This window comes from Ptychodera flava, chromosome 8 (genome assembly GCF_041260155.1).
Source record: "Ptychodera flava strain L36383 chromosome 8, AS_Pfla_20210202, whole genome shotgun sequence".
Taxonomy (NCBI): domain Eukaryota; kingdom Metazoa; phylum Hemichordata; class Enteropneusta; family Ptychoderidae; genus Ptychodera; species Ptychodera flava.
The window spans coordinates 5,108,969-5,132,488 of record NC_091935.1 but is presented as its reverse complement, the minus strand read 5'-3'; the positions used below and the strand labels follow the sequence as shown (position 1 = coordinate 5,132,488).

General features: G+C 38.7%; 3 protein-coding genes across 3 annotated transcripts in view; all 3 read right to left on the bottom strand.

The window, feature by feature from the left end:
• Window positions 1-23,520, bottom strand: part of LOC139138270 (insulin-like growth factor 1 receptor) — a 129,510-nt gene that overhangs the window by 43,761 nt on the left and 62,229 nt on the right. The window lies entirely within an intron of this gene.
• LOC139137875 (protein draper-like) lies at window positions 157-22,840 on the bottom strand. The gene is made up of 12 exons (XM_070706144.1): window positions 22,711-22,840; window positions 18,873-19,001; window positions 17,632-17,806; window positions 16,878-16,996; window positions 16,233-16,358; window positions 13,561-13,800; window positions 12,312-12,477; window positions 3,555-3,690; window positions 3,016-3,120; window positions 2,097-2,251; window positions 719-844; window positions 157-235 (listed from the first exon to the last, which is right to left on the bottom strand). Exons 1-7 carry the CDS (start codon window positions 22,808-22,810, stop codon window positions 12,371-12,373), a joined length of 996 nt encoding a protein of 331 aa, XP_070562245.1. The 5' UTR covers window positions 22,811-22,840; the 3' UTR covers window positions 157-235; window positions 719-844; window positions 2,097-2,251; window positions 3,016-3,120; window positions 3,555-3,690; window positions 12,312-12,370.
• On the bottom strand, window positions 8,432-10,300 carry LOC139138256 (uncharacterized). The gene is made up of 2 exons (XM_070706562.1): window positions 9,941-10,300; window positions 8,432-8,998 (listed from the first exon to the last, which is right to left on the bottom strand). Exons 1-2 carry the CDS (start codon window positions 10,187-10,189, stop codon window positions 8,531-8,533), a joined length of 717 nt encoding a protein of 238 aa, XP_070562663.1. The 5' UTR covers window positions 10,190-10,300; the 3' UTR covers window positions 8,432-8,530.

Below are 23,520 nucleotides of genomic sequence, written 5' to 3'. Positions count from 1 at the left end.
AACTGTATATGATTACATGATGATCGTTACCAATGAACAGTGTTACCCTCCTAATCTAAACCTACACAGAATACAGGTAGGTAGCAAGTAAGTCATCACTTTGTGTAGAGGGGGCACGTGATTCCTTGTTACTTGCTGAAGAAAACGGAGTAACTTACATGTCACTCGAATGAGTGTAGATGCTTTCCCTTAACGATTCAGGTGACATCCACCGGATTGGTACCTTAAAATGATGCTGCAAGAGAGAAAGTGATCAAATATGTGATCATGATGAAAAATAGTCACGACGGTATAGGACAGTTACCACCCAGACAAATATCCTCTGGACAATCACCACTAGACATTTACCCCTCGGCTAGTTACCACCAACCATTTACCACCGCGAGACATTTACCACCCGGATATTTACCCCTAATACTATTTACGAATATATTGATGTTTGAAATAGGGTAAATGCCCGGATTGGAAATGTCGTGTCCGGTGTTGTATAGTCGGGTTGGGGTGGGGTGGGGTGGGGGTAATGGCAGGTGACAGTTGTCCTGTGAATAAATGTCGGGGAGGGGGGGAACTGTCCCGTTGCGGAAGTGACAGCGTTTACAACAATAAAACTTTGTGCCACTATGCCTTATTGAAGACTAATAAGGTTTTACACTTTGCCCAATGTTAAGAAAATTTACGGAGGTGTCCGTGCTGTTAAAATAATAAGTATCAGACCCACCTGTGATGGATGTCTCTGATACACTAATGTTTCGTAAACATCTCTCGCCAGTCCAAAATCACCGATTTTAGCCATATCATCATGAGATATCAAAACATTGCGAGCAGCAATATCACGATGTACAACCTGGCAAAAGACATTAGAATTTTGAAAAGGTGAACTCGGACTGAGTCACGTCTTTTTACTGGTTTGACAGTTAGCAATTAGTGGCATCTGAACGGTGATATAATCTATATATTTTTATATACGAATACCAACTCTGATCTTCGTACCGAATTGCAAGTTGCGTTAAGCAGTTCCAATCTAAATGTCGGGGGATTCTGAAAACCTTATAATTAACTGTTCAGTTATGTTCGATAGACTATTGTTCACAGATCTCGACATATAAAAGATCTTGTGTCCCATTTATGACCTACTGAAGCAGACAAAGCTCTGAGCTTGATGCCGGTGACTCACTAGATTACGTCATCAATGTTTACACAAACTTATTAAACGATTGAAGAACGGAAAAGTGATGTGTATTTGCACAGGCTACCCAGACAGTATTAATAAGCATATATGAGTTTTTCTCACGGTTTTCTCTATCAGTTCATCTCCTTTTCTTCATCACAGTCCCTCTATGGATATAGGGACTGTGTCTTCATGCTCTGACTGATCGGAGTAAATAAAATAAACGGTTATATAATCTAACCTAACCTCTTAACACTTTGTTCATTTCACACCCATTACAAGGACGTTTATCTCTCATATACACATCTTGTAATTAATTAGTCAACACAACTAATTATGCTAATCCGTGGACTTATCAAGGGTTGGTCAACATTGCAAAGATAGAGATGAAAATAAAAATTAGTAACCTTTCCTATCTTTCGAGATGTTGACCAACCCGTATAATCCCTGATAAGTCCACGGATTAGCATAATTAGTTGTGTTGACTAATTAATTACAAGATGTGTGTATGAGAGATAAACGTCCTTGTAATGGGTGTAAAATGAACAAAGTGTTAAGAGGCTAGGTTAGATTATATAACCGCTTATTTTATTTACTCCAATCAGTCAGAGCATGAAGACACAGTCCCTATATCCGTAGAGGGACTGTGATGAAGAAAAGGAGATGAACTGATAGAGAAAACAGTGAGAAAAACTCATATATGCTTATTAATACTGTCTAGGTGGCCTGTGGTATTTGCCAATCGTGTAAACCAATAAGATTTGTATAACATGTGTTGTAGCGATATAAATGTAACTACATATATTTCAAGTCTGTAGGCAGGCCTATTCCATGTGCAAACAAGGCCATCAAACGCTAACAAACCCCGATCTCCTAAACCTCAACGTTGAGATTTGATATTTGCAAAGTGTTGTTCTTCAGTAATTACTTTTATTTTCTCCATGTACTGTAGGGCTTCTGCAACATGTAGACAAAATTTCTGTAGTCTTGAGCCAAATGCAACAGAGATGTTCTCAACATTATCAGTCCTGAGGAGAGTATGCATGTCGGTAGACATCAGTTCAGTGATGATACTCTTCTCGCCTGCAGATATGTATACAATTAATTAGTTCTCTTAAAAACGAAATGCAGCTAGGGGACATGTTTTACTTGGAAAAGTTTATGTCGGAAATCGAGAAATGAATGTAGTGTGCATTTTGAATGTTGCCATCGCCGAGTTTGAAAAGTGAGCTACCGAATAAAAACATCCCGTGTTTACCTCACTTTTTATCCCCGTTGTGAAAGGCAATGCACTCAATTTCACAGGAAGTAAATACAAGCCATATTGATGTTGAAAACGACTTTGAGATAATCATTAACTTACAATGCTGGTATAATATCATTGTTTCGCGTTACAAAGTGTGGGGGGGGGGTATATGTATTTCTAGGGCCATTAATAATCGTAATGAGAAGAAAGAAGAATATTTCATCATAACGGCATTTTGGTAAATAAATGTAAAGGTGAACACGCCCTCTTGGTTAAGAACCCCTGTTCAAAGGCTACTTAAAGGTATACTGTCACCTGAAGGCTTAATATGCCCATATATGGTCTAAGGGGCGTTCCTTGGTATTCATAATGCCCATGTGAGGGCGCTGTTTTAAAAAAGTGGCCACCCGCTTAAAATCGGTGATTTGTTAGATTTTCTCTTTCTTGGTAACTGTAGCAAAATTGGAACAGGTGACAGTATACCTTTAAATGCTCTCTCTAATGTTTTAACGAACACTATCGAGTTAGAAAGTGATTTATGCTGTACTTATGCGGCGCTTATGATATGTTCTTTTGTATTTTTCCTTGAAGTTTTGCTCACCTTCTTCCATGCTGACACCGATCAACTTTACAATGCGAGGACACCCTTGAAGAAGATTCAGGGTACTTATTTCATGCTGATAAGCTGGATTGTGGACTGTGTTATCTATTCATAAGTGTTACATGTGTAGAAGTTATGAAATGTAACAACCATAATTAAAGCGCCATTAGAACAAATTATTTCTTATCACTTGTCCTGACCTTAATGTCGTTATATTACATAAGACGTCGCTGTAATCTATGACGAAAATTCATCATTTATCATATATGTCATATAACACATATCCCTGAATATATATAAAAAACAAAATAGCAAATTATAATGTAACATATGGAAATATTTAAATAACCAAATGGAAGACCTTTTATTATCTACACAAGTACATTGCATTTTATGTTATTAATAGATTTTTTCCTTCTGGTATTGCAATGAAGAGCTTCCTGTAATTAGTGACACACGCGCAATGTGGTTGATATAACGTATAAGGGAAATAATTTAATATTGAAAATAATATGTGCATTAAACCTAAAGCGAGACACCTTTTAAAATTTTAAGTGCCACTCTTGTTACCGAACCTTTTCTTCTCAGACATCCGCTATAGACCGAAGAAAACTCGCCTTCTCCAATTAAATTACCCTTTGTTATCTGCGATTTCTTGAAAACCGTTACTCCATCCTGAAATAGCATAATAAAAGCTAAATGCGGAAAGCTAAAGATAGGCTTTGACCATGTAAAATTTCGCAACCATATACGCATGGCACAGGGCCGTATTATTGATTGAAAGTCTTCATTTGTCAGTTTTTTAAAAGCATAAATGACAAAGTAACAAGAAGTCTTAGTCGATAATTAATGCTTTACACTAAACCGGGAAACTAATGCCGGACATACATTAAAACGGGGTTACGCGTTGTACCTGGTATTGCTACCAACGTCAGTTGAAAATACGGGTGCCTATTAAAGCAATATGCTGGCATTGACTGGCCATATTACGTCAAGTAACAGCAAACTTCGCTTCCCCGAGTATCGAGCTTCTTTTCGGATGATTCAAATTTCCTTCGAGTCCGTGAAACCATAAGTACGTTTGCCGAATGTGCTAGTCAAAATAATATAATATTTAAAGCCTTATCACTCCGCTCAATAATATTACCATTGTATTAAGTATTGGAATCGAGATGTGAAAGTTGGTAACTTGAGCGAAATGATCCGACTAAAACCAGGGTGGGTGGGTGGGTGGGCAGTTAGCATCATTATCCACAAATACCGCCTACCCTGAAAAGGCCTCCCATTTCCCACTCCTACAGTGGCGTGGCCAAGGAAAGTCATCTGTTTAGCATATGCGTGTATGTGTATATCTAGACCTTATGCATATTCATTACTAATTTACATATGGCGGAATAATCTCACTTCGTGCTAAGGCTTTGAATAATATAATATTTAAAGCCTTATCACTCCGCTCAATAATATTACCATTGTATTAAGTATTGGAATCGAGATGTGAAAGTTGTCCACGCCAAGCTTGATGAAATCCTAATACCTCATTCAAATCTACTCTCCAAACCTTACCAATACTTATATCTTCATACCCACCCTTACTCCAAAACACATACAAAACAACATGTTAATCATTTCTACTTTAATGTTCGTAAAGTTTGTCTGTACATATATACGTTACACCCCCATACTCAAGGAAAGGCAATTGTAAATCGGTCAAGGTTTCCGTGTGTTCATAAGCGTTCGAATTTGTGTATTTTTTAGCATTCCTTCAAGCCAATTATCAGGTCGTTGAACGGAAGACAAGGCTGACAATTTCATGTAATGGTTAGCAGTTGACTTTCTTTTCCATCCGACATGATCCATAACCTCCTGGGTACTTGCACCCCCTAAAGCCATGGAAATGGCACACGCAGACCGTATGCTATGAGGAGTTTCCCCTTCATCAATATTTAAATGTTGAAGGTAGTCTTTTAATCTCTGATACACCACCTGAGAGGACAATGGTTTATTATCTACATTTCCCGCTGGCGTTGTTGGCCTAAAGAGATACCCTGTACGTATATCAATGCCTAGATCACTTGATAGTTTGATGTATTGTTCCAACGCGTTCACTGCACAAAGGCGTCTATCCTCGCATCGCTTAATAGCGAACATATTTGTTTCCGCACCCCTCAGAGTCTTTCCAAATGTGTGATTGAAAATCAAACCTGAATTGTCCGGGAAACGCAGAATTTCCTGCGTTTTGACCTGACCAAGATCCCCTGCTCGATCCCCGGAGAAATATAATATTTTAAAAAGGTAATATCTCGGCGTATAGATATGCATGAATCGCTGATGGAGATGCAACAATTAGATCCATGATAAGATCGAATACCATACGTAGCTTAGGCAAGAATAACGGTTTGGCTTGTCTGACTGTAACATGCGCCTTTGCCTGCTCCTCGGATATCTTTTTGATGTACCGCTGCACCATCAGTGCTTTAGTTGGATTTATTATGTTTCCAGTGTGAGATTTAATTGCCTGAAAATACGCGGACAATTTCGATACCATATTCTTAACTGTCCCTGCCCTCAGCCGTCTTGGACACGCGCATGGCATGTGACCAGTCTGTCCTAAATATGCGCAGTCGATTTGGTGAACCTGAGTCTTAGCGTTATTGTCCTTGAAAACCAGAAACCGTACCACATCTTCCGGATTCGCATTACCAACCGGTTTTGGCGAAGGTAACCTTGTCAGAAAGGCTTCAAAATCCTGTATCAGCCTGTCTTTTTGTTTTTCATATGCAGACCTATCTCCGAGTAGCCCATTTATTCTCTGATCAAGAGCCGTGATATCTATTGGGTTATCCTTAGTTACACAAGGTGGGTTTATCAATTTGGAGGTACATAACCAACACGCCTGCAATGGGCCTTGGTTCCAAGCACCACAAATCCAGCACACCTGTCAATCAGATAAGAAGCGTACTTCAGCCGGACAATACATGTATGCACATTCACATGACGAAGACAGATAAATACACACAGGCTTTATTATTTATTACAATAATTGTACATGCATATCATTCTTACACATTTTAATTGCAAGACTTCTAATAACTCCAATCAAATGTAATGGCATACAAATCACAGGGTAGAGGATAATCTTTATAACCGTTTCTAGAAGGGGCTTGAATGATACCAATGTCCCCCTTGGCTCCAATGGTCACTATATCATGTGCCACCTGCCTCACCATAGGCCAATACGACGTCAAAAGCGCCCTCTAGGTACAATAACAGTAGCTCTGTATCCGCGTTCAAGAATATGCTTAATTACTGCAGGCACCAATGCAAAGGTGGATAGACGTACATCTTATCAGCATTACCGAAATGATGTTGGAAGAAATTTACTCCCTCACAATCAATCTGATGAAATGGGCATACATATCTGGGTAACTTCTTATTAGAATAATCTGCCATTGCGTCTATTTGATGCGGACCAAATTTATCATCAAGCCACTGCCACGTAGTACAAGACAAAGAGGCATCTGACAAAGACATATTTCGTGACGGCGCATCTGCTTCATTATCGCGAGAAGCCACATGAGACATAGTAAGCCTAATATTGCTATGGAAACAGAAATTAAACAACTTCTTCAAAATTTCATTCAATTCAACTGCTCTCGCGCCCGGACAACCACTGTTCCAAGCCTGTACCACCGGGAGAGAATCAACCATTGCATCGACACGGCCGTTCTTAATATTATTGTGGAAGGCATGTAACCCCCTATATATGGCCTCAGCCTCTTTCCGGATTATTGGCATATCACTCCATTCCTGTTCCCACATGGACCCCACAGCTATCTTCTCTTTGCCCAAGTGAGCCACAGCACCCCATTTGGAATTGCTAGAATCAGTGTAAATTCTAATAGCCATGTGACTCTCTGTTGGCCAAGCAAAATTCCCTGCTAGTTGGATTATGGTTTCCCACTGTTCAATCTCGTATCTAAGTAGGCCTCGAACCGGGATAAGATTTTTTGAGGTCTTTTGAGCAATACTACAAGCATTTGCCATATGTCGAATATATAATCTAGCACAAGGTAATGCCAATGAAAAGGAAATGCACTTTCCCATTATTTTTTGTAACGTCCCTACAGGGATCGCTCTGTGTGACAAGGCGCTTCGTATCAACTCAAGAAATGCAGACTTTTTCTGTTCTGGGATTGCAAAGGAACGTGTTTGAGTGTCCACTACCAACCCGAGCATAGTTAATGATCGAACGGGGTGAAGTACACTTTTATCCAGGGAGATAAAATAGCCTGCCTTTATCGCAATTGAGCATAAAATATACGCTGCTGCTTGAGCCCTCCGGTAACAGTCCCACTTAAACGAAATATCACCCTTTTTTGGCTTTAGTGGACCCCCATGCCTATCATCAATGTATTGTATGCAGGGTACCCCCAAAGACCTGGCGTAAAGTGTAATACAATATCCGAGGGTATGGTATACGTATGCCGATAGTTTCCACCCAAATGGTAAAGTGTTATTTACATACCATACCCCAGCCCATTGGAAACCTGCAAAAGTACGGTCGTCATGACAAATAAAAACGTGGTCATAACCACTTTTATCATCGCATTTAAAATGGAAATCGTTATTTTCTAAATACCTAGAAACTTCTACTAGAGTATCCAATTTAAATGGGATGGGGGTAGTCCACAGATTTAAATATCTCATATCGATACACATTCTAGGTTTACTTGGCTCCACAACAATAGGCATGACAATATGAGGTGGAGGGTCACACCCAACCTTCCCCCAAACCGATATAGCCCCTGAATGCAATCTTTCAGAAATCGTTCGAGTTATGAAATTACCAAATTGCTGACATACAGGATTGTTAGCAAATATTCTAGCAGGAGGAAAGTCATGATCATATTTTCTTCCCTTATAGTCACCGTTAAAATTGGTAAAATACTTTCTTAAGCTAACACCGTTATTTATCCATTCAATGATATCAGACTTGTCTGTTACGTGTTCAGTCAATTCAGTCCAATACTCTGTATGCTTGTGAAGTTCGCCAGCAATATAAGTCATTTGGATTTCTAAATGAAAGGTCATCCGGTGAGGCAAACGTCTCCCCTACTGCAACCATAGATGCATCAACCATGTCTAGTTGTCTAGGGGCGCCCCCTAGTGTCGTCCACCCGTAACTCAAACGCTGGGACGAATTCCAATTTGCTTCATAATCAAATTCCCATGCAGGTGGCACAAACTGAAATGGGAGAGGGTAGACTTCAATACAAAACAGAAAATGTTGGTACAGAAGTTCGCGTAAAAGGGGACGCCCCCAGACAGGACCTGCAAATGGCAGGTTGCAAAGCAAAGAGCCCATTTTGGGCCCCCCTGTTGGGGGGTAGGGAAACCCCACAGAGAAAGTGACAACACGAGGAGAATAACCTTGTACATAATTTAATATCCATTACTGCAGCACAACTAGTGCTCAAGTTGTACATATCACAAATTGAAATTGCTCATTTATCATTCACATTCTTCGCATCTCTACAATCCCTTGCAAAGTGTCCAAACTTTCCGCATTGAAAGCATTTGTAATTCTTTTGGAAAGGCGTCCGGATGCCGAACCGCCAAACGAATAAGGCACGTAACGCGTGGAATGGCCAGAGTTCTTTAGAAATTTGGAAACTTTAGACGCGATCTCCTCTTGCTCTTTATTCCCGAGGAGTAAGATAATTAGGCGGCCTGCGTCAACACCAAAATCATTTGCCTCAAATTGTGATAACACAGCTCGATATCTCTGTAACTTGGGGTGGCCAACCATCGTGGCTCTGTCAACCAGGACTCTTAGAGCGTTGATAAGCTGAGGTCTGGATACCACAGCTGCACAATGCGCCATTTCCATAACCTTTTGTAAGGCGTCATCCACACTTGCCACACCTGCAGATTCTTCAATCTTTTCCACCTTTTTAAGCAATATCTCCAATTTTTCAGACACCTGAAAGCAATCAGGGAATCTATGAGCTGTACGTTCACAATGGACACGACCTTTTACAGTCACATTGTACACCCGAATTTTTACAGCAATTGTGGCCAACTATGCCATCCGACTTCTGCATATTCTGGCGCCCTCCAATGGCCCTTCCTCACAAACACATAAGCAGCGGAAAACTGCTTTGAAAAAACAAACAAACAAAAAACAAAACACAAACGAAAGAAAAGGAAAGGTTCAAAATGGAAGTGTATTGGCTCAAAGTGTACATAAATAAAACTAAAAAAGAAAATACATACCCCACGCCACACTATAATTTCTCTCTCCTGTTTTTAGTTTTTTCTCTTTTTTATATCCTCCAAGTCAAAACACAAACGTGCGAGCAATTTTAAGGAACACATGAAAAGTAAATTATGGGGGGAAAATGCTAAACGTAAAGGGCACAAACGTAATTAATTTTTTTTTTTTTTTTTTTAGCAACAGAGAAGACAAACATACCACTCCAAACTATAGCTCCTTTGAGTGAGCTGATAAAATTGCACAGAAGTACGAGTATAACGCAACTTATGCACATCAAACTGGTTTTAGCACTGTACATAATCGTTCTACGCCTATCATTATAAAAGTCGGGTTCATACACAACTCTGGCGCTCCCAGCGCATATTTTATCGGGTGCCCCCTGACGACACTCCAATCCTATATTCCCAATTCCAAACGTCATGTGCTCACATTTAGCACTCTGACTTTCCGCTTCCAAAAGCCCGGTGCTCCAATTTAGCACTCTGACTAACCCCAATGTCAGGTGCCCACAAACTGGCACTCTAACGCGACCATTCTCAAATTACGTACACGAGATAGCGGGTGCCCAAAAATTGGCACTCCGCTCAACTCCCTTCTCCATACCTAACTATATCCCTCTGAAAAACAAAGTAACAGAAACAACCGTACCTGAGCCTGAGCGACGTGGCCATCCCCTGTATTTGCCGTTCCTGCAATATTGGCGTCGCCAGTCTTTTGAACAGGTGGTGGAGCTGCAGCATTCAAAGTCGCAGCAACAGGAGCAGCGGCATTGGTGTTCCTACCACCAGTAGAAGGTTCACTTGGTGTTGTCGAGCCATGAGCTTTTACAAAGCTTGCAGTAGTGGTAGAAAGACTTGGTGACGACGTGGCAACTACAGTGGAACGTCTAGCCTCCATAGTCAACGTCCTCCAGTGGCGTGGCCAAGGAAAGTCATCTGTTTAGCATATGCGTGTATGTGTATATCTAGACCTTATGCATATTCATTACTAATTTACATATGGCGGAATAATCTCACTTCGTGCTAAGGCTTTGAATATCTTTCATAACGGTACTCCTAATCTATACTTTAATAAAAGAAAGACATAATTTTTCACTTTCACTCGGCTCTGTTGCAGGCGGCGCCATCATATTCGCTTGTCTATAGAGGGTTGACAGTTCCGAAATGTTGAGCTTTGGTTAGCACTTTGTGAGTATCGGCGCTAAACTGTTTCACCCTTCGTAGTCTGAGACAAAATTCCATATGAAAGTACATACAGCCAGTGTAAGGCAAACATCTAATACACTTCTTTGGGATTATTCATGACCGTTAGGCCAAAAAAAAAAAAAGAAATGTTTCTGGTCAGCGCGCGCGTCACTTGAACAACAGCGCGTCACCCTTTTTTTTCCCGGTTTGTGGCCGGCGGCTGTGGCAAACTACATACTGATTACTATAACACCAAACCAAAACGGCTGAAGAGAAAGAGAAAATTCTTTGGGGCACATGATCAGTGACTGCATGAACAATTTAAATGTTACTATATTGATAAAACTGTAAAACTCAGTGTTCTCCCCAGACCATAGCGGTACGGTCCCGCCGCGCTAAACTTTCGCCTCTCCCCGTACGCTTTGATTCTCCCCGTTACGCTTTCAAATAGTCCCGCTATAGTTCACACGCTCTGCGTAGCTACCAGCTGATGCATGCATTGTCTACACATTAGCGCTCGCTGCAACTTTCAACCTGGTGGAAGGTGTGAAGTATGGTATGCATCAGATAAGTTGTCCGTAAGTGTTGAGGGGGAACCTTAAAGCAATAGAAGAATCGGCTGGGTTGTTCACAAATTTTCATTCCAGAACGACTATTACGACCTTTAATAAGCTTACTCAGTATACATCGCGGACAAGTGTTCACAGAGGTAGGCGGTGTAGCACTAGCAGGTCCTTTGATCACATTCCCATGCTTTGATCAACGAAATGGATCGCAAAAGAAACAAGAGTTAACTGGTGAGGTTGATTATGATTGTACAACCATGATACAACGATGAGTTTTGTCCTAGTACGATCACGATCGCGATCGAGTTCACATTGCATAAATTTCAATATGGCGGCGGCCATGTTGGTCGACGGGTTTATAACGTGTTGACATTGATACTGGCGTCGCGTGTGGTGCCACTCTGACACGTCCTCTGAAATATTTTACACCTGATTTTCGAGGGATTCTAGTCGTACTTAGTTCATGTCTTGTGATCATCTTGGTGGTATTTAAAATACGAACCTGTATGTATACTGTATACTGTATGTATGAATCGAACGACGATGTCCAGTGGCAGTAGAAGTTATTGGGGGGGGGGGGGGGGGGGGGGGGGCCGCTGGTTGAAATCTATCCCCGTGATGAAAAATTATTCGCGGTGTTTGTCGTTCAAAAATGATATCAAACTCAATTATATTTGAATTGTGTAGAGCTTAAACTTGTGAATTTTCCTCTGTGTTGGCAAGTTTTGACAATTTATGAGCAATATATGTATTAATGAAACTCTAATCAGACGAACCATTTCTTGCTCTCAAAGTTTCAATCTGAATCTTCTGTTTTAATTGCAATTGTAATTACAATACTGTGATGATTTATTTAAGTGTAATAAAGAGTTTCCATGATGTTCAAACTGCACACTTGTGTATTACCATTGCATTTTGTTGTGAGTGTATATGTATGTGTGGATGCATGTGCAAGCTTACATCCATATGCAAATATAAAATAATAATATGCAAATGATTATGCAAATTACCCGCTACGCTTTGGCGCTTTAGCTGACCCTCCTCCCTCCCTTGAGGAGGAGAAAAGAGGAAAAAAAAAAAAATCCGCGTCGCCGCACCATTTTTGAAAGAAAGGCCTGACCAGAAACATTTCTTTTTTTTGTTTTGGCCTTATCCCGCTAGCTGGCACACGTAAGGGTTGTTGAGATCATCATCTGATATTTCACTCTGTTTCGATGAACTAGTTATCGAAGCCAGTTAAATATTGTATTCTTTAATCTTTTCACTCACCGGTATGTGAGTTCTCTCCGGCAGCAGAGGTGTGTATTGCCGCTTTGTTTTTCTTATCTTCAGTACAAATAATGACATCGTGATGATGATAACAAGACCAGAAATGCAATTAAGGCGATTATTGTTTCCCAGCTCTTGATTTCGTAAACTTTTTTATTTCCCAGATCTAAAATTCAAAACATACATAATGAGTCGGAAATATCCTCCAATAAGGATTTCACAGCGGAAACTCTTCTGCTTTGCCTTAAAGTGATATCTAAGAATAAAATGTTCAATCCTCAGATCAGCTTATACATAAACGATAAAATTCTTTGTTAAATAAGATATTTAACGTTGTTAAGCAATATATAACAGTATGCCCTCAAGCCAACTACATTTTCCGATAGATTACCTAGAACTCGAAAGAGTGGGAGCGCCGCACTCTCCTATATGCCTCCATTAGTTACTCTTCGAAGACGCTACCATGAAAATAATTCAATACTACAAAAAAACCAGATAACCATGTATTTTCCTGAGAAAATGTTAAGAGGGCTGGCTTAATTATCTTCGACCTAATTGATTTTCTGTACGCAACTTTCAAACAAGAATAAAGAAATCAAATCACATATGCTTAATATCAAGGAGCACAACTGCGAGAAGCATGGGTTATGGATTAAAAATTATGAGACCATAATACCCCTGATATCTCTAAAATTGTTAGAAAGCAGTAAGTGTAGAATTTCATTAAAGATTGAAACATTGATGGCATAGTTTAATAGTAAAATTTAAAATAATCTTTCCCATCCTTTCGTTTGGAGGGCAGATTATGTCATTACCTTTTGTAGCTCGAATTAAAGCCAATAAAAATGTTACACAGCTGTTAATTTCAAAGACGAAATTCGATGTGCCGGCCGGAGAAATGTGTTGTATTTAAGGAAAATAAACTTACATTTTCCCAATTGCATGCCTTTAGGAAAATATGGTAAGTCGGTAGGGAGCTTCCTCTTCACTGTATTCATTTTTGATGGGCTGTGATCAATAACAAACTACACATTTGGCCAAATCCAACGTCGTTTTTTTAAATAGATCAATAAAGTTTTGTGGCAAGCTGGAGGGTTTTTAATAGGGTAAGTGGGGTTTCCGAAATAAGATATTTTTTATCTGGCATTATGACATTGACTGTGTACCTTACGATCACTCAGCCTGCTGAGTTCTGAAAAGCTGAAGGTAGTCACAAATCCAAGTCCCTCTTTGCATTGGAACAACTTACCTTTTATATGCACCGCAAATGAACAGAATACACTGTTGTTACTTCTATCTACAGCTTGGTATGTGACGATGGTAGTACCACTGTAGAAGGTATCACCAGATTGAAAATTGGACAGAACCTTGGGCAAGCCATCATTATCGGAACTTTTGATGACTGGCCAATTGACATTAACTGCAGCTGAAGTATCGCTAGCTTCCAGAGTTATATTAGGCGGACATTCGACTGAAGGAGGCTGTACATCTGTTTGTAAAGTGAATTATTCATCCAGCTAATAAAAATTTGCCGTGTCTGTCTGTTTGCCTACATGTATCTATCTATCTATCTATCTATCTATCTATCTATCTATCTATCTATCTATCTTTGTATCCATCAGAATCTATCTGCTCTATTAGCTATATTACGTTTGCGGTTGTCGAAAGAGTTTTAAATGATTATGAAAGAATGGCGATTTGGTATTTCAATTTGATCGGTTGAATTACGTTACCATGGTCACATATGCTTCCCTCGCAACCACTTTACACTTTCTGTCTGTCTTCCTTCCTGCCTGCCTGCCTGTCCGTCCGTCCGTCTGTCTGTCTGTCTGTCTGTCTGTCTGTCTGTCTGTCTGTCTGTCTGTCTGTCTGACTGCCTGTCTGTCTGTCTGTCTGTCTGGGTGGGTGGCTATCTATCTATCTATCTATCTATCTTTTTTTTTTATTTAAATGTATATTTATTTCGTCTTTCATAAGTCTTGACATTTCATAATGACAAATTACATTCTTTGAAAAATACTAAGTAGAATATCAATTTTTTGAGCTTGCGCTCTCAGATACAGCTCATTTCTTAACATCATTATTGAAGAAAAGGTTCTGTGAATATTACTGACATGATACTTATAAATAGACCATTTTGCTACCAAAATAATAAGATTTACAATTTTTTCAATTTTCTTTGTTTTCAAAGTTATTCCTCCTATAACAGTTTCAAACTTTAGAGTAACCTTACTTTCTACAATATCACTTACTATATTTTCTGTCATCTCCCAAATATTTCTGGCCACAATACAATCCCAAATCTGTGTCTTAGTGTATCTACTTCACGACAATGCGTGCACAGTGGAGCTTCAATTTTTTTCCATTGAAATAATCTGAGATTTGTTGGTACTCGTCGTATGGTAAATTTCCAGTGAAAGCTATGTAACTTTTTTCTCTGGTGTGACTTTTTTCGCTAATAGCCATACATTTCTTTCATTAAATATACATTTACACTCTCTGTTCCACATTTGAATTGCATTTGTATTCGTTAAGAAGTCTTCTAACAACAATTTATAGACAATTTTTGTTGAAAGTTTTGAAATGTCGATTTCTTCACTTCCCTTACTAAAAATAAAAGTGTGCAATATGTGATCTACTACTGGTACAAAAAGTCTGTATAAGGAATTCCACAACAATGTCTTTTTGTTATCTCTTTTGCATTTCGATCTCATGTTAAACCATACTTTCAGGCAATCGGTATAAAACCCAGACAACATGTTAGTGATCTCATGAGGCAAATTATTTGGATCAATATATGCTCTCAATATACTCTCATTGCAATTTGGTTGTAAAAAGAAGGAAAACAATATTTTCCATGCTGCTTTGTTGTCATCAAAAAATTTTCTAAACCACGTAAATTTTAAAGCAAGTGTAAGCTCGTAGAAACTTGGAACATTTAACCCTCTCTTTTCTATAGGTGACAATAAAACGCCCTTTTTTATTTTATATTTGGAACAATCTATGAAATCAAAAACTAATTGGTCAACTTTTTTGACAACTTTTGGAGGAACCTCTAATACTGCTGCTAAGTATAAAAGATTAGATAAACCAAGACTCTTCGTAAATAAAACTTTACCATGTGGAGTTAAGTTTCTCATTTTCCAGGTATTCAAAGTGCTCTCTAATTTTTCGAGCTTTGGCTGCCAATTTAACTCATCGCATTTCTGTTTATTGTACCCAACATATACCCCAAGTACTTTTACAGGTTCAGTTGTCCACTTTAACTTCCCACATACTTTCTTTGAATCTTTCAAACTCCCCAGCCAAACAGCCTCAGTTTGTCTTTATTGATTTTTAAACCAGATACTTTCTGAAATTGATTCATGATATCCAAAACTCTATTAATAGATTTCTCGTTTCTGACAAAAACGGTAGTGTCATCTGCTAATTGAGCAAAACTTTGATAGTTAAGAACTGTTCCCATATCTATCTCTTTCTCTTTCTATCTATTACTCTAAGTATCTATCTATCTATCTATCTATCTATCTATCTATCCATCTATCTATCTATCTATCTATCTATCTATCTATCTATCTATCTATCTATCTATCTATCTATCTACCAACCCACCCACCCACCCACCCACCTACCTACCTACCTACCTACCTACCTACCTACCTACCTACCTACCTACCTACCTATCTATCTATCTATCTATCTATCTATCTATCTATCTATCTATCTATCTATCTATCTATCTATCTATCTATATAATCCGTTCATCCATCTATCTATCTATATCTATATATTCATTTTTGTGTCCGTAAGAATCTATCTGCTCTATTGGCTAAACTATGTTTGCAGTTGTCGAAAGAGTTTAAAATGGGTATGAAATGGTGGCGATTTAACCTTTAAATTTGATCGGTTGAATCACGTTACCTTGCTCACATGTTCTTCCCTCCCAACCACTTTCACAGACACAGCCATTGTAGCGATCACAATTGATGTGATTGACACAGTTGCATCGATAGTCACAGTGTTGCCCCCATACACCGCTTTGACACCCTATGAAAGACAACACACGGGCACTTTCAGCAGCGATCTCGTCTACATTTTAGAACCGAACCTCTAAAAATGGAATTTACCCTGTGCAAACGCTGCAGTACGTCCGGCCAAAATTTTGACCAGCCATTGACAAGATAATGCATGACAAAAGTGTGTCTTGGACTTCTTTCATTTATCCTTCATCACCGGCGAGAAAATTGCCACCTCATGGAAAAGGATCTACAGCCTCAAGCAGATATAGTTTGAAAGAGTTACAAAATGGCTTTTGATCCTGCTTATTTGAAGCGGACATATCGCAGCATTTGCAAAATGTAGGCTATCATAAAATATATATTTTAATGGGGTTACGAGCACAGTTGTTAGTAGAAAATATGTTGTTTGGAAGGTCCCAATACTTGTCCTTGAACCTGAACCTTAAAGTGTTTTCATTTCAACGTTCGTAATAAACGCGTTGCAAGTCAAATAAATCTATCGATACAGTGGTATGTCAGTTACAACTATGCGTAGAAAGACTTTTACCTTGAATAGATACATTTACGGCATTGGAAACGGCGAATATATTATCATCCGTACTGTAAACTTTGCATCTGTACGTACCCTCGAAGGCTTCTGTCATATTATTGATGATAAGCAAGGCACTGAAAATGTGTAAAATGACATATCAAGTCTTCTTTACATACTCGATTGTGTTAACTAAACGACAGTCATTCAGGTTCGTTCGTAATTTACATTGTTCGATACATAATAATGAGTTCTAACACTTTGACGTGAAAACACGGTGACTGTTATTTTAGGTACGGTATCAGTGTAGGAACAATGCACTCTTAAGTGAACGCGCTTGAGAACTGATCATGTGAAGGCCAATGATACTAGAGTAGGTCCACTGGTCGTCGGGTCAGAGAGACTTTCTGCAAAAAATGTGATTGTATGTTGCCTTTGGTCTTACATGGTGTCGTAAAAAATAACGTCTATTTCAGTCTTAGCTACTGTTAATTGTAAATTATACAAATTGGAAGAATACTTGATAGACATATTCATAACAGATCCAGTTGTAACTGCGGAAACAATTGATAACAAGTAAGCTTAAGTTATGTTACTTCCCATCGCGTCTACCTTACCAACTAGCGTCGAACGTCTAATTTTGAACATGGATTTACGCCAGTTTGATGTTTAATCGAAACAAATTAGATTATGATAAAATTAAATTTTGAAGATACGTGTACATGGTTTTAAATAGCTGCAAGGATCGCAAAGTTGTGTGGAATATACTGACCTCATACTTGGATCAGACGTCCATATCACTGCATCATCTTCGGACAAACTTTCACCATTCAGTTCAAACAAAAGTGGATTGCGGTCGACATTGTAATATAAGCACTGTAATCGAAGGGACGAGTAGAATCTGACATCATCGGTAACAACACTGAGTATTGCGTATGGTTCCATCGCTGTGGTAGAACAAATAGGAAACATTGGTTTATAATACTGCTAAGATGGAGTTATGACCAGTACAGCAGAGGAGTTGTATATTGATTAATTGTTGTAGTCAGCTGGAAGTTAACATAAACCACAGACAAATATAGAAACAGACTAGCAACGGGTATTGTTCAAGGCGTGCAGCGCTTACGTAACCCATCCATGTTCGCCTCGCCTCAGGTTGCTCTCGTCTCTCTTTTCCGAAGAGTGCCGACCATGCATCCTTCGGTAATTTTCGGATTTTCGCCAATTATTAAGCAAAAGTATGTTCGGCAAAGTTTGTGTTGTTGTTGTCGTGTGGTGCTGAGCGAAATTGGCGTGCTGGCGAAAACGGGAATGTTTTGAGCTTCAGGAAAGTGAGTTTTACCATTTTAGAAATTCCTTTCATATTTTTATGAATATATAATGAGCGTGTTTAAACCAAATTTGAAAGTCTTTTTTGGTTACTGTCTGGTTTTACTCAATGGTTTACGGTCAGTCATACCGTCTTTTACACGTGCGTCAAGGAAGGACATGTTTATGAAACTGCTGGCATGTTATATTTGATTGGCGTGAAGCAGTGTGTCTGCCCTGAGAGCTCACAAAGTAAATATGGTTGCTACGCGACTTGCAGCACGATGCCATCTCGTTGTATTTTTCGCATAATCTCGTGCAATTATCAACCACAAACAAAGTCTCCAAAAAGTGTAACACCTTTGAAACTCATTTTAATTTGAAAAGGCAATAGTCTACCGAAACGACCATGAAACAAAAGGCATGCCGCATTGCTAGTCTGTTTCTTTATTTGTCTGTGCATAAACACAACCCCTGGCAGGACCTGGTTGTCAAACAACACTTGCACTGTCAATGCTTTTAAATTGATGTTCTTTCATTTCAAACAAAATGAGCTATCCTTGGAGAGTATTATGAATAATTGATGTATTGATAGATAGATGATTATCTTCGGTATTTTCGGATAATGCGTCTATTAACAATTATCTTGAAGTCATCTTGAATTTCAAGTGAATAGCCGGATGAGAAAACTAACATCGAACATACGTATATCGCAGGCCGGACCTTGCCATCCTTGAGCACACTTACAAGAACCATTCCATCCATGACAAGTAGCACCATTCAAACAATGACAGTCATATTCACAGTGACCTCCATACTTGTTCAAGGGACAACCTTTAATGTGAACGTAGATGTTAGGTTAGCAGCCACCTTTACAGAGTGATGCCAGATACAGCCAGCTAAAATATCATGAGTTGTTGTCCTTTATACTTAAACCGAACTATCAATTAAATTATACGTTGGGTGGGAAATGCGACGTACTGGTTTTGACCATCGAACGTCGAGAACAGAAAGGGCTGAAGTGTGCAAAAAAGCCGATCTCTGTCCTTAAACATATCCTGAAAATGTCTTCCCTTCGCTGAGTGGTTTTGAAGTGAGCCTGTAAAATTTGTCTTTCCAACGTGGTAATATTTTCACCTCGATTCGATAAAATGTTAAACATCTTTCTATCGTCAAATTTTGAAAAGAGAACAAAAAAGTCATTTGTAGTTCGCTGTGATAATATGGCGGATGTGTGCTTAGCGACGCTGTAATAGCAAATTTAACAAGACTTCAATTACATATCTCCCTTTATAATATTTTACCTGTACATACCCTGCATTTCTGTCAAAATTTTGGCAAAGCTGTATTATCAATGTATATAGTGAGGGAGCAGCAGTTTTTCTGGGAAAAATCTTCTGACTTTGGAATATCGTTTAGCAGTAAACGGAAAATATTGTGACTGAAATAATTGCTGATGCAAACAAGTTCAAGAACCGTCACGATGAAGTATTTCTTGACAATTTCTGTACTTTGTTTATATTGTGTAAGGTGCCAAGTAGTACGATTTAGGTATTTTGGTGTGATAAGTACATTCTCTGGGCACAACTCTCCAGATTGCTTCATACATTTACAGTTACTGTATCGGTGGAGACACATATCATCGCATTAAGTTTTTCTGGACATCCAAGATCTGATTTTGGGACCGGGTGCGGGGTGGGCTGGTTCGTTTAGTTAATACTGTAAATGGATATAAAGCAAAGCTTACTCTTTGTCAGGTAGGAAAATGGCACCACGAACATCAGTGCAAAATATGTTATTATTCTACGACAATTGTAGTGGTGCTGTCTGTTAGAAATATACGTATCTGAGCGGACTATAATTCCAGAACACTAATAATACATTGAATGCAGCACTATAGGATTTAAGTTTGTGTTTTAGAAACAATTTTTACTGTGAACAACAACCTATTATGGTTCTTTCTTGATTTGACATTAATAATTATTGTTTGTAGATGACTTTTTTCTCCACTCGACAGAAGATTTGACGGAAAATTCGTTGCTTAGTACAAATATTTATCAAAGAAAATTGCACTTAGACACATATTGACTTAAAGGTGTGAAATTTTGGCGGCAATATATATTTGTTAGATGACAGCTATTTTTGCAAATAGAAGCTTATGTTATTTACATTATCTAAACTACATCTCTATTGCCAAGTATAACAAGTACAAAATAATTTTCAAATGCCAGGTCTCGCAAGTAGACATTTAAGTCAACTTTTACTCCTTCCAGTTACTTGTACCCCACTATCAATGTTACGGTTTTGAGGGGGCAAAAGCCCTACCACCAACATTGCTAAAAGTCGATAATCTCATATACTCGTTAGTCACATTGAATTTCGATTACGACAGACAAAAGTAACGTATCATCGGTGGAATTTGCAACTTTTACTTATGCAAGTCTTTCTTTGCATCTTGGCAGCCATGTCGTCTCCCCTGAACGACACAATGCCGTTCCCCGTACAGTGCAACTTTCACGAGCAAGGACGATTGCAAAACTGCAATGCACGCCCTGAGGGGCGGGGAGAGGGCGCCTGACGCATGGCATCCATGGTATTACTTGGGCAGAATATCAGAAGCTCGGATGTCACGATTTTCCAAATATAATACTACGAGGAAATAAATTTACACCACGACTTTCACAGTCGTCACCATATTTCCTTTTCCATACAAACTTTTATATGGTCGATTCCTGAAAAGAGCTTAAAGTATAACCATCCACAAAGAAACTGCAAATGACAACCAAACGAACTCAGATATGCCCCCAACAACAAGGCTTTGTAGGAGCAGAAGATTGTAAATCCTCAACAATCCTCGACAAGATCCCTGTCAAATCGAATGCGACATTCTTGCAATAGATTAATATATCAGGCTGAAAGAGAAATACCGAATACACATTATCACAAAGGTATACAGTCACCAGTAATCTAAATATGCCCATATAATGTCAAAAGGGCGTTCCTTTATATTCAAAATGCCCATGAGAGGGCGCTGTTTTTAAAAAGCGGCCACCCACTTAAAATCTGTGATTGGTTAGATTTTCTCTTTCCATGGTAACTGTAGCAAAATTGGAACAGGTAACAGTATACCTTTAGTTGCGTCGATAAAGTAATCCCTCTTTGCCTTATCAATCATGCGCACAAGTTTATTTCTAACTATACTGGACTATATTGGTAAAATCCGATTTCGGTTGCCTTGAAAGAGCATCCCTCTCATGCATGGCACTCAAAATGTCTCTATTCATCCCGGCTAGCTGATTAGTCGTTGTACACGTTTTTCAATAAAAAGAACGTGAACATCACATATCTATTAAAAATATTAACCAAGAGCCCTGTAGCAACATTTACATTATCAGCCGCATCAATTAAATACTCATGGAGCAAGTGAAAGGTCACGAAGAAAAAGACCAAGCTCGAAATGAGAGAAGGAACGAAATTTAAGAATGAGATGAGAGGGTGCCAATATAGTGTTGTTTTTTCTTGTGTGTTAAATTGATGGAATAGTGATCAAAAAGCCCGATCTCGGAAACACATAAATTTCAAGACAAGTTCTCTGTTCGACACGTATGTATGGTTAATACATGTTCCAGAAATATGTCTAGTAAAGTTGCCCTAAATTCAAATTGATTAAATACTGGTATAAGTAGTGATTTTGATCGATCGTTTGATATAAAAAAAATCAACATTGAAATCACCCAAAATATAAAGTTCTTTTCCAGTATAGAAACCCCCGTTTTATTTTCACATTCGATGTTAACATCAATATCATGTGAGGTGTTAGGGGGTCTGTAAACGCCCGCTACCAGAAAGGCTTTACACTTGATGGCTTTAATTTCAAGCTACATGATTTCTAATTCAGAAGATTCTAAATAATACCGTCTCGTATACCTTATTGTGGGTCTCATATAGGCTAGGATACCACCCCCTTTTTTATCAATTCTGTCTTTTCTTCAACTAAATAATTTGTGATTCTGAAATCATCAAAGCAATCACTGGTACCAAGTAATGTTTCAGAAAAAAACATAACGTCAGTTGAAATTCGTTGATCAGTATCGAGATCTTAGAAACCAACCTATAAGTCGATATGTCTATTCGAAATACATAGATTGCATGGCCGCGAAACGTCACAGATTGTCACAGGGAAACACTGAACACCAACATTTGTTTTATATTCAGTTTTTCCTCATTCAGTGATGCGTCCAATAGCGTTTGTCAAAACAAGAGTACCTTCGGGCACTTTGCAAACCTTTATAATTGAAAGTTTATCCACGTGCCTTTTGAAATGAATAAAGGAACTGAAATCTTCATTGCATCATCAATTTTCATCCGCGGCGCCAAACCGTTTTGGCCTCGTGATTTTTTTGTACCGCATGCAGTCTTGGTAAAGCAGTGGCTGAACGAATGATACACATCACAGAATTTGGCGGGTTATATGTAAAACAAAGAGCAATTGCAGAGTCAAAGTATCATCAACAGAAGCAATGTAACCTGTGGCAATTCTTACCTGCGATTTTAAATTCCACAATGCCGATTTCAACAGGTGGATAAAGATTCCCAAAACTTGCATTCAAGCGGAACTTTGTGAGTGGTGGTGCATTAAACATATTTACAGTCAACTTTACAGTGTAAGTAGTGGAATTTTCAACCAGGTGACTCCTCGTGACATCTGTGCCATTTTCCTACAAAAGCAAGAAATCTAAATATTGTGTGATATCCACAATATTATCGCATATAAGAATTGAACGAAAAGTATGCAACTATCTAGCTGAAATGGACTCTGTAGTCTTCCTAAAGCAGCAACAAAATGTAGTTATCGTTCGCAAATACCATATTATGAAATTGTTTGCTCAATTTCACCAGAGGACTTTACGCTCAAAAGCTATCGAGTTCGAACAAATACGATTATCTTGAATCGTAATGAGATATTGTGAACTGCGTAAGACATATTTTTACGAGCACAATGTATAAAAGTTCTTCATATATTTTGATTTTATCGATGACATGATGACCGGAAAGAAAAAAACTACCATCACCATTAAAACATGACCAAGTCGTTGCTTTAGCAATATGAGAAATGTAATTTGGCCGTTTGGCAATGTGGGTTGGATACAAAACGTACAATACTCTCTCTCTCTCTCTCTCTCTCTCTCTCTCTCTCTCTCTCTCTCTCTCTCTCTCTCTCTCTGAAAGGTATTTTGTACAATCTGCAATGCAACTCTGCTGTGGAAAACACTGTGGAATGTGCTGTCAAATAAACGAGCATGATTTCTCACCAAATGCAGATGTAGCAGGAATGTGGCAATTATGATGCTTT

What these genes read in the sequence shown, in the direction of transcription:
- LOC139138256 (XM_070706562.1), bottom strand. Translation starts at nt 10,189, where the DNA reads ATGGAGGCTAGACGTTCCACTGTAGTTGCCACGTCGTCACCAAGTCTT. An exon ending in GCCACGTCGCTCAGGCTCAG is followed by an intron (nt 8,999 to 9,940) that starts GTACGGTTGTTT and finishes GATTGCTTTCAG; the next exon opens with GTGTCTGAAAAATTGGAGAT.
- LOC139137875 (XM_070706144.1), bottom strand. Translation starts at nt 22,810, where the DNA reads ATGTTTAATGCACCACCACTCACAAAGTTCCGCTTGAATGCAAGTTTT. An exon ending in AGGTCCGGCCTGCGATATAC is followed by an intron (nt 17,807 to 18,872) that starts GTATGTTCGATG and finishes GTTCTACCACAG; the next exon opens with CGATGGAACCATACGCAATA. An exon ending in ATTTGCGGTGCATATAAAAG is followed by an intron (nt 12,478 to 13,560) that starts GTAAGTTGTTCC and finishes TTTGAATTTTAG; the next exon opens with ATCTGGGAAATAAAAAAGTT.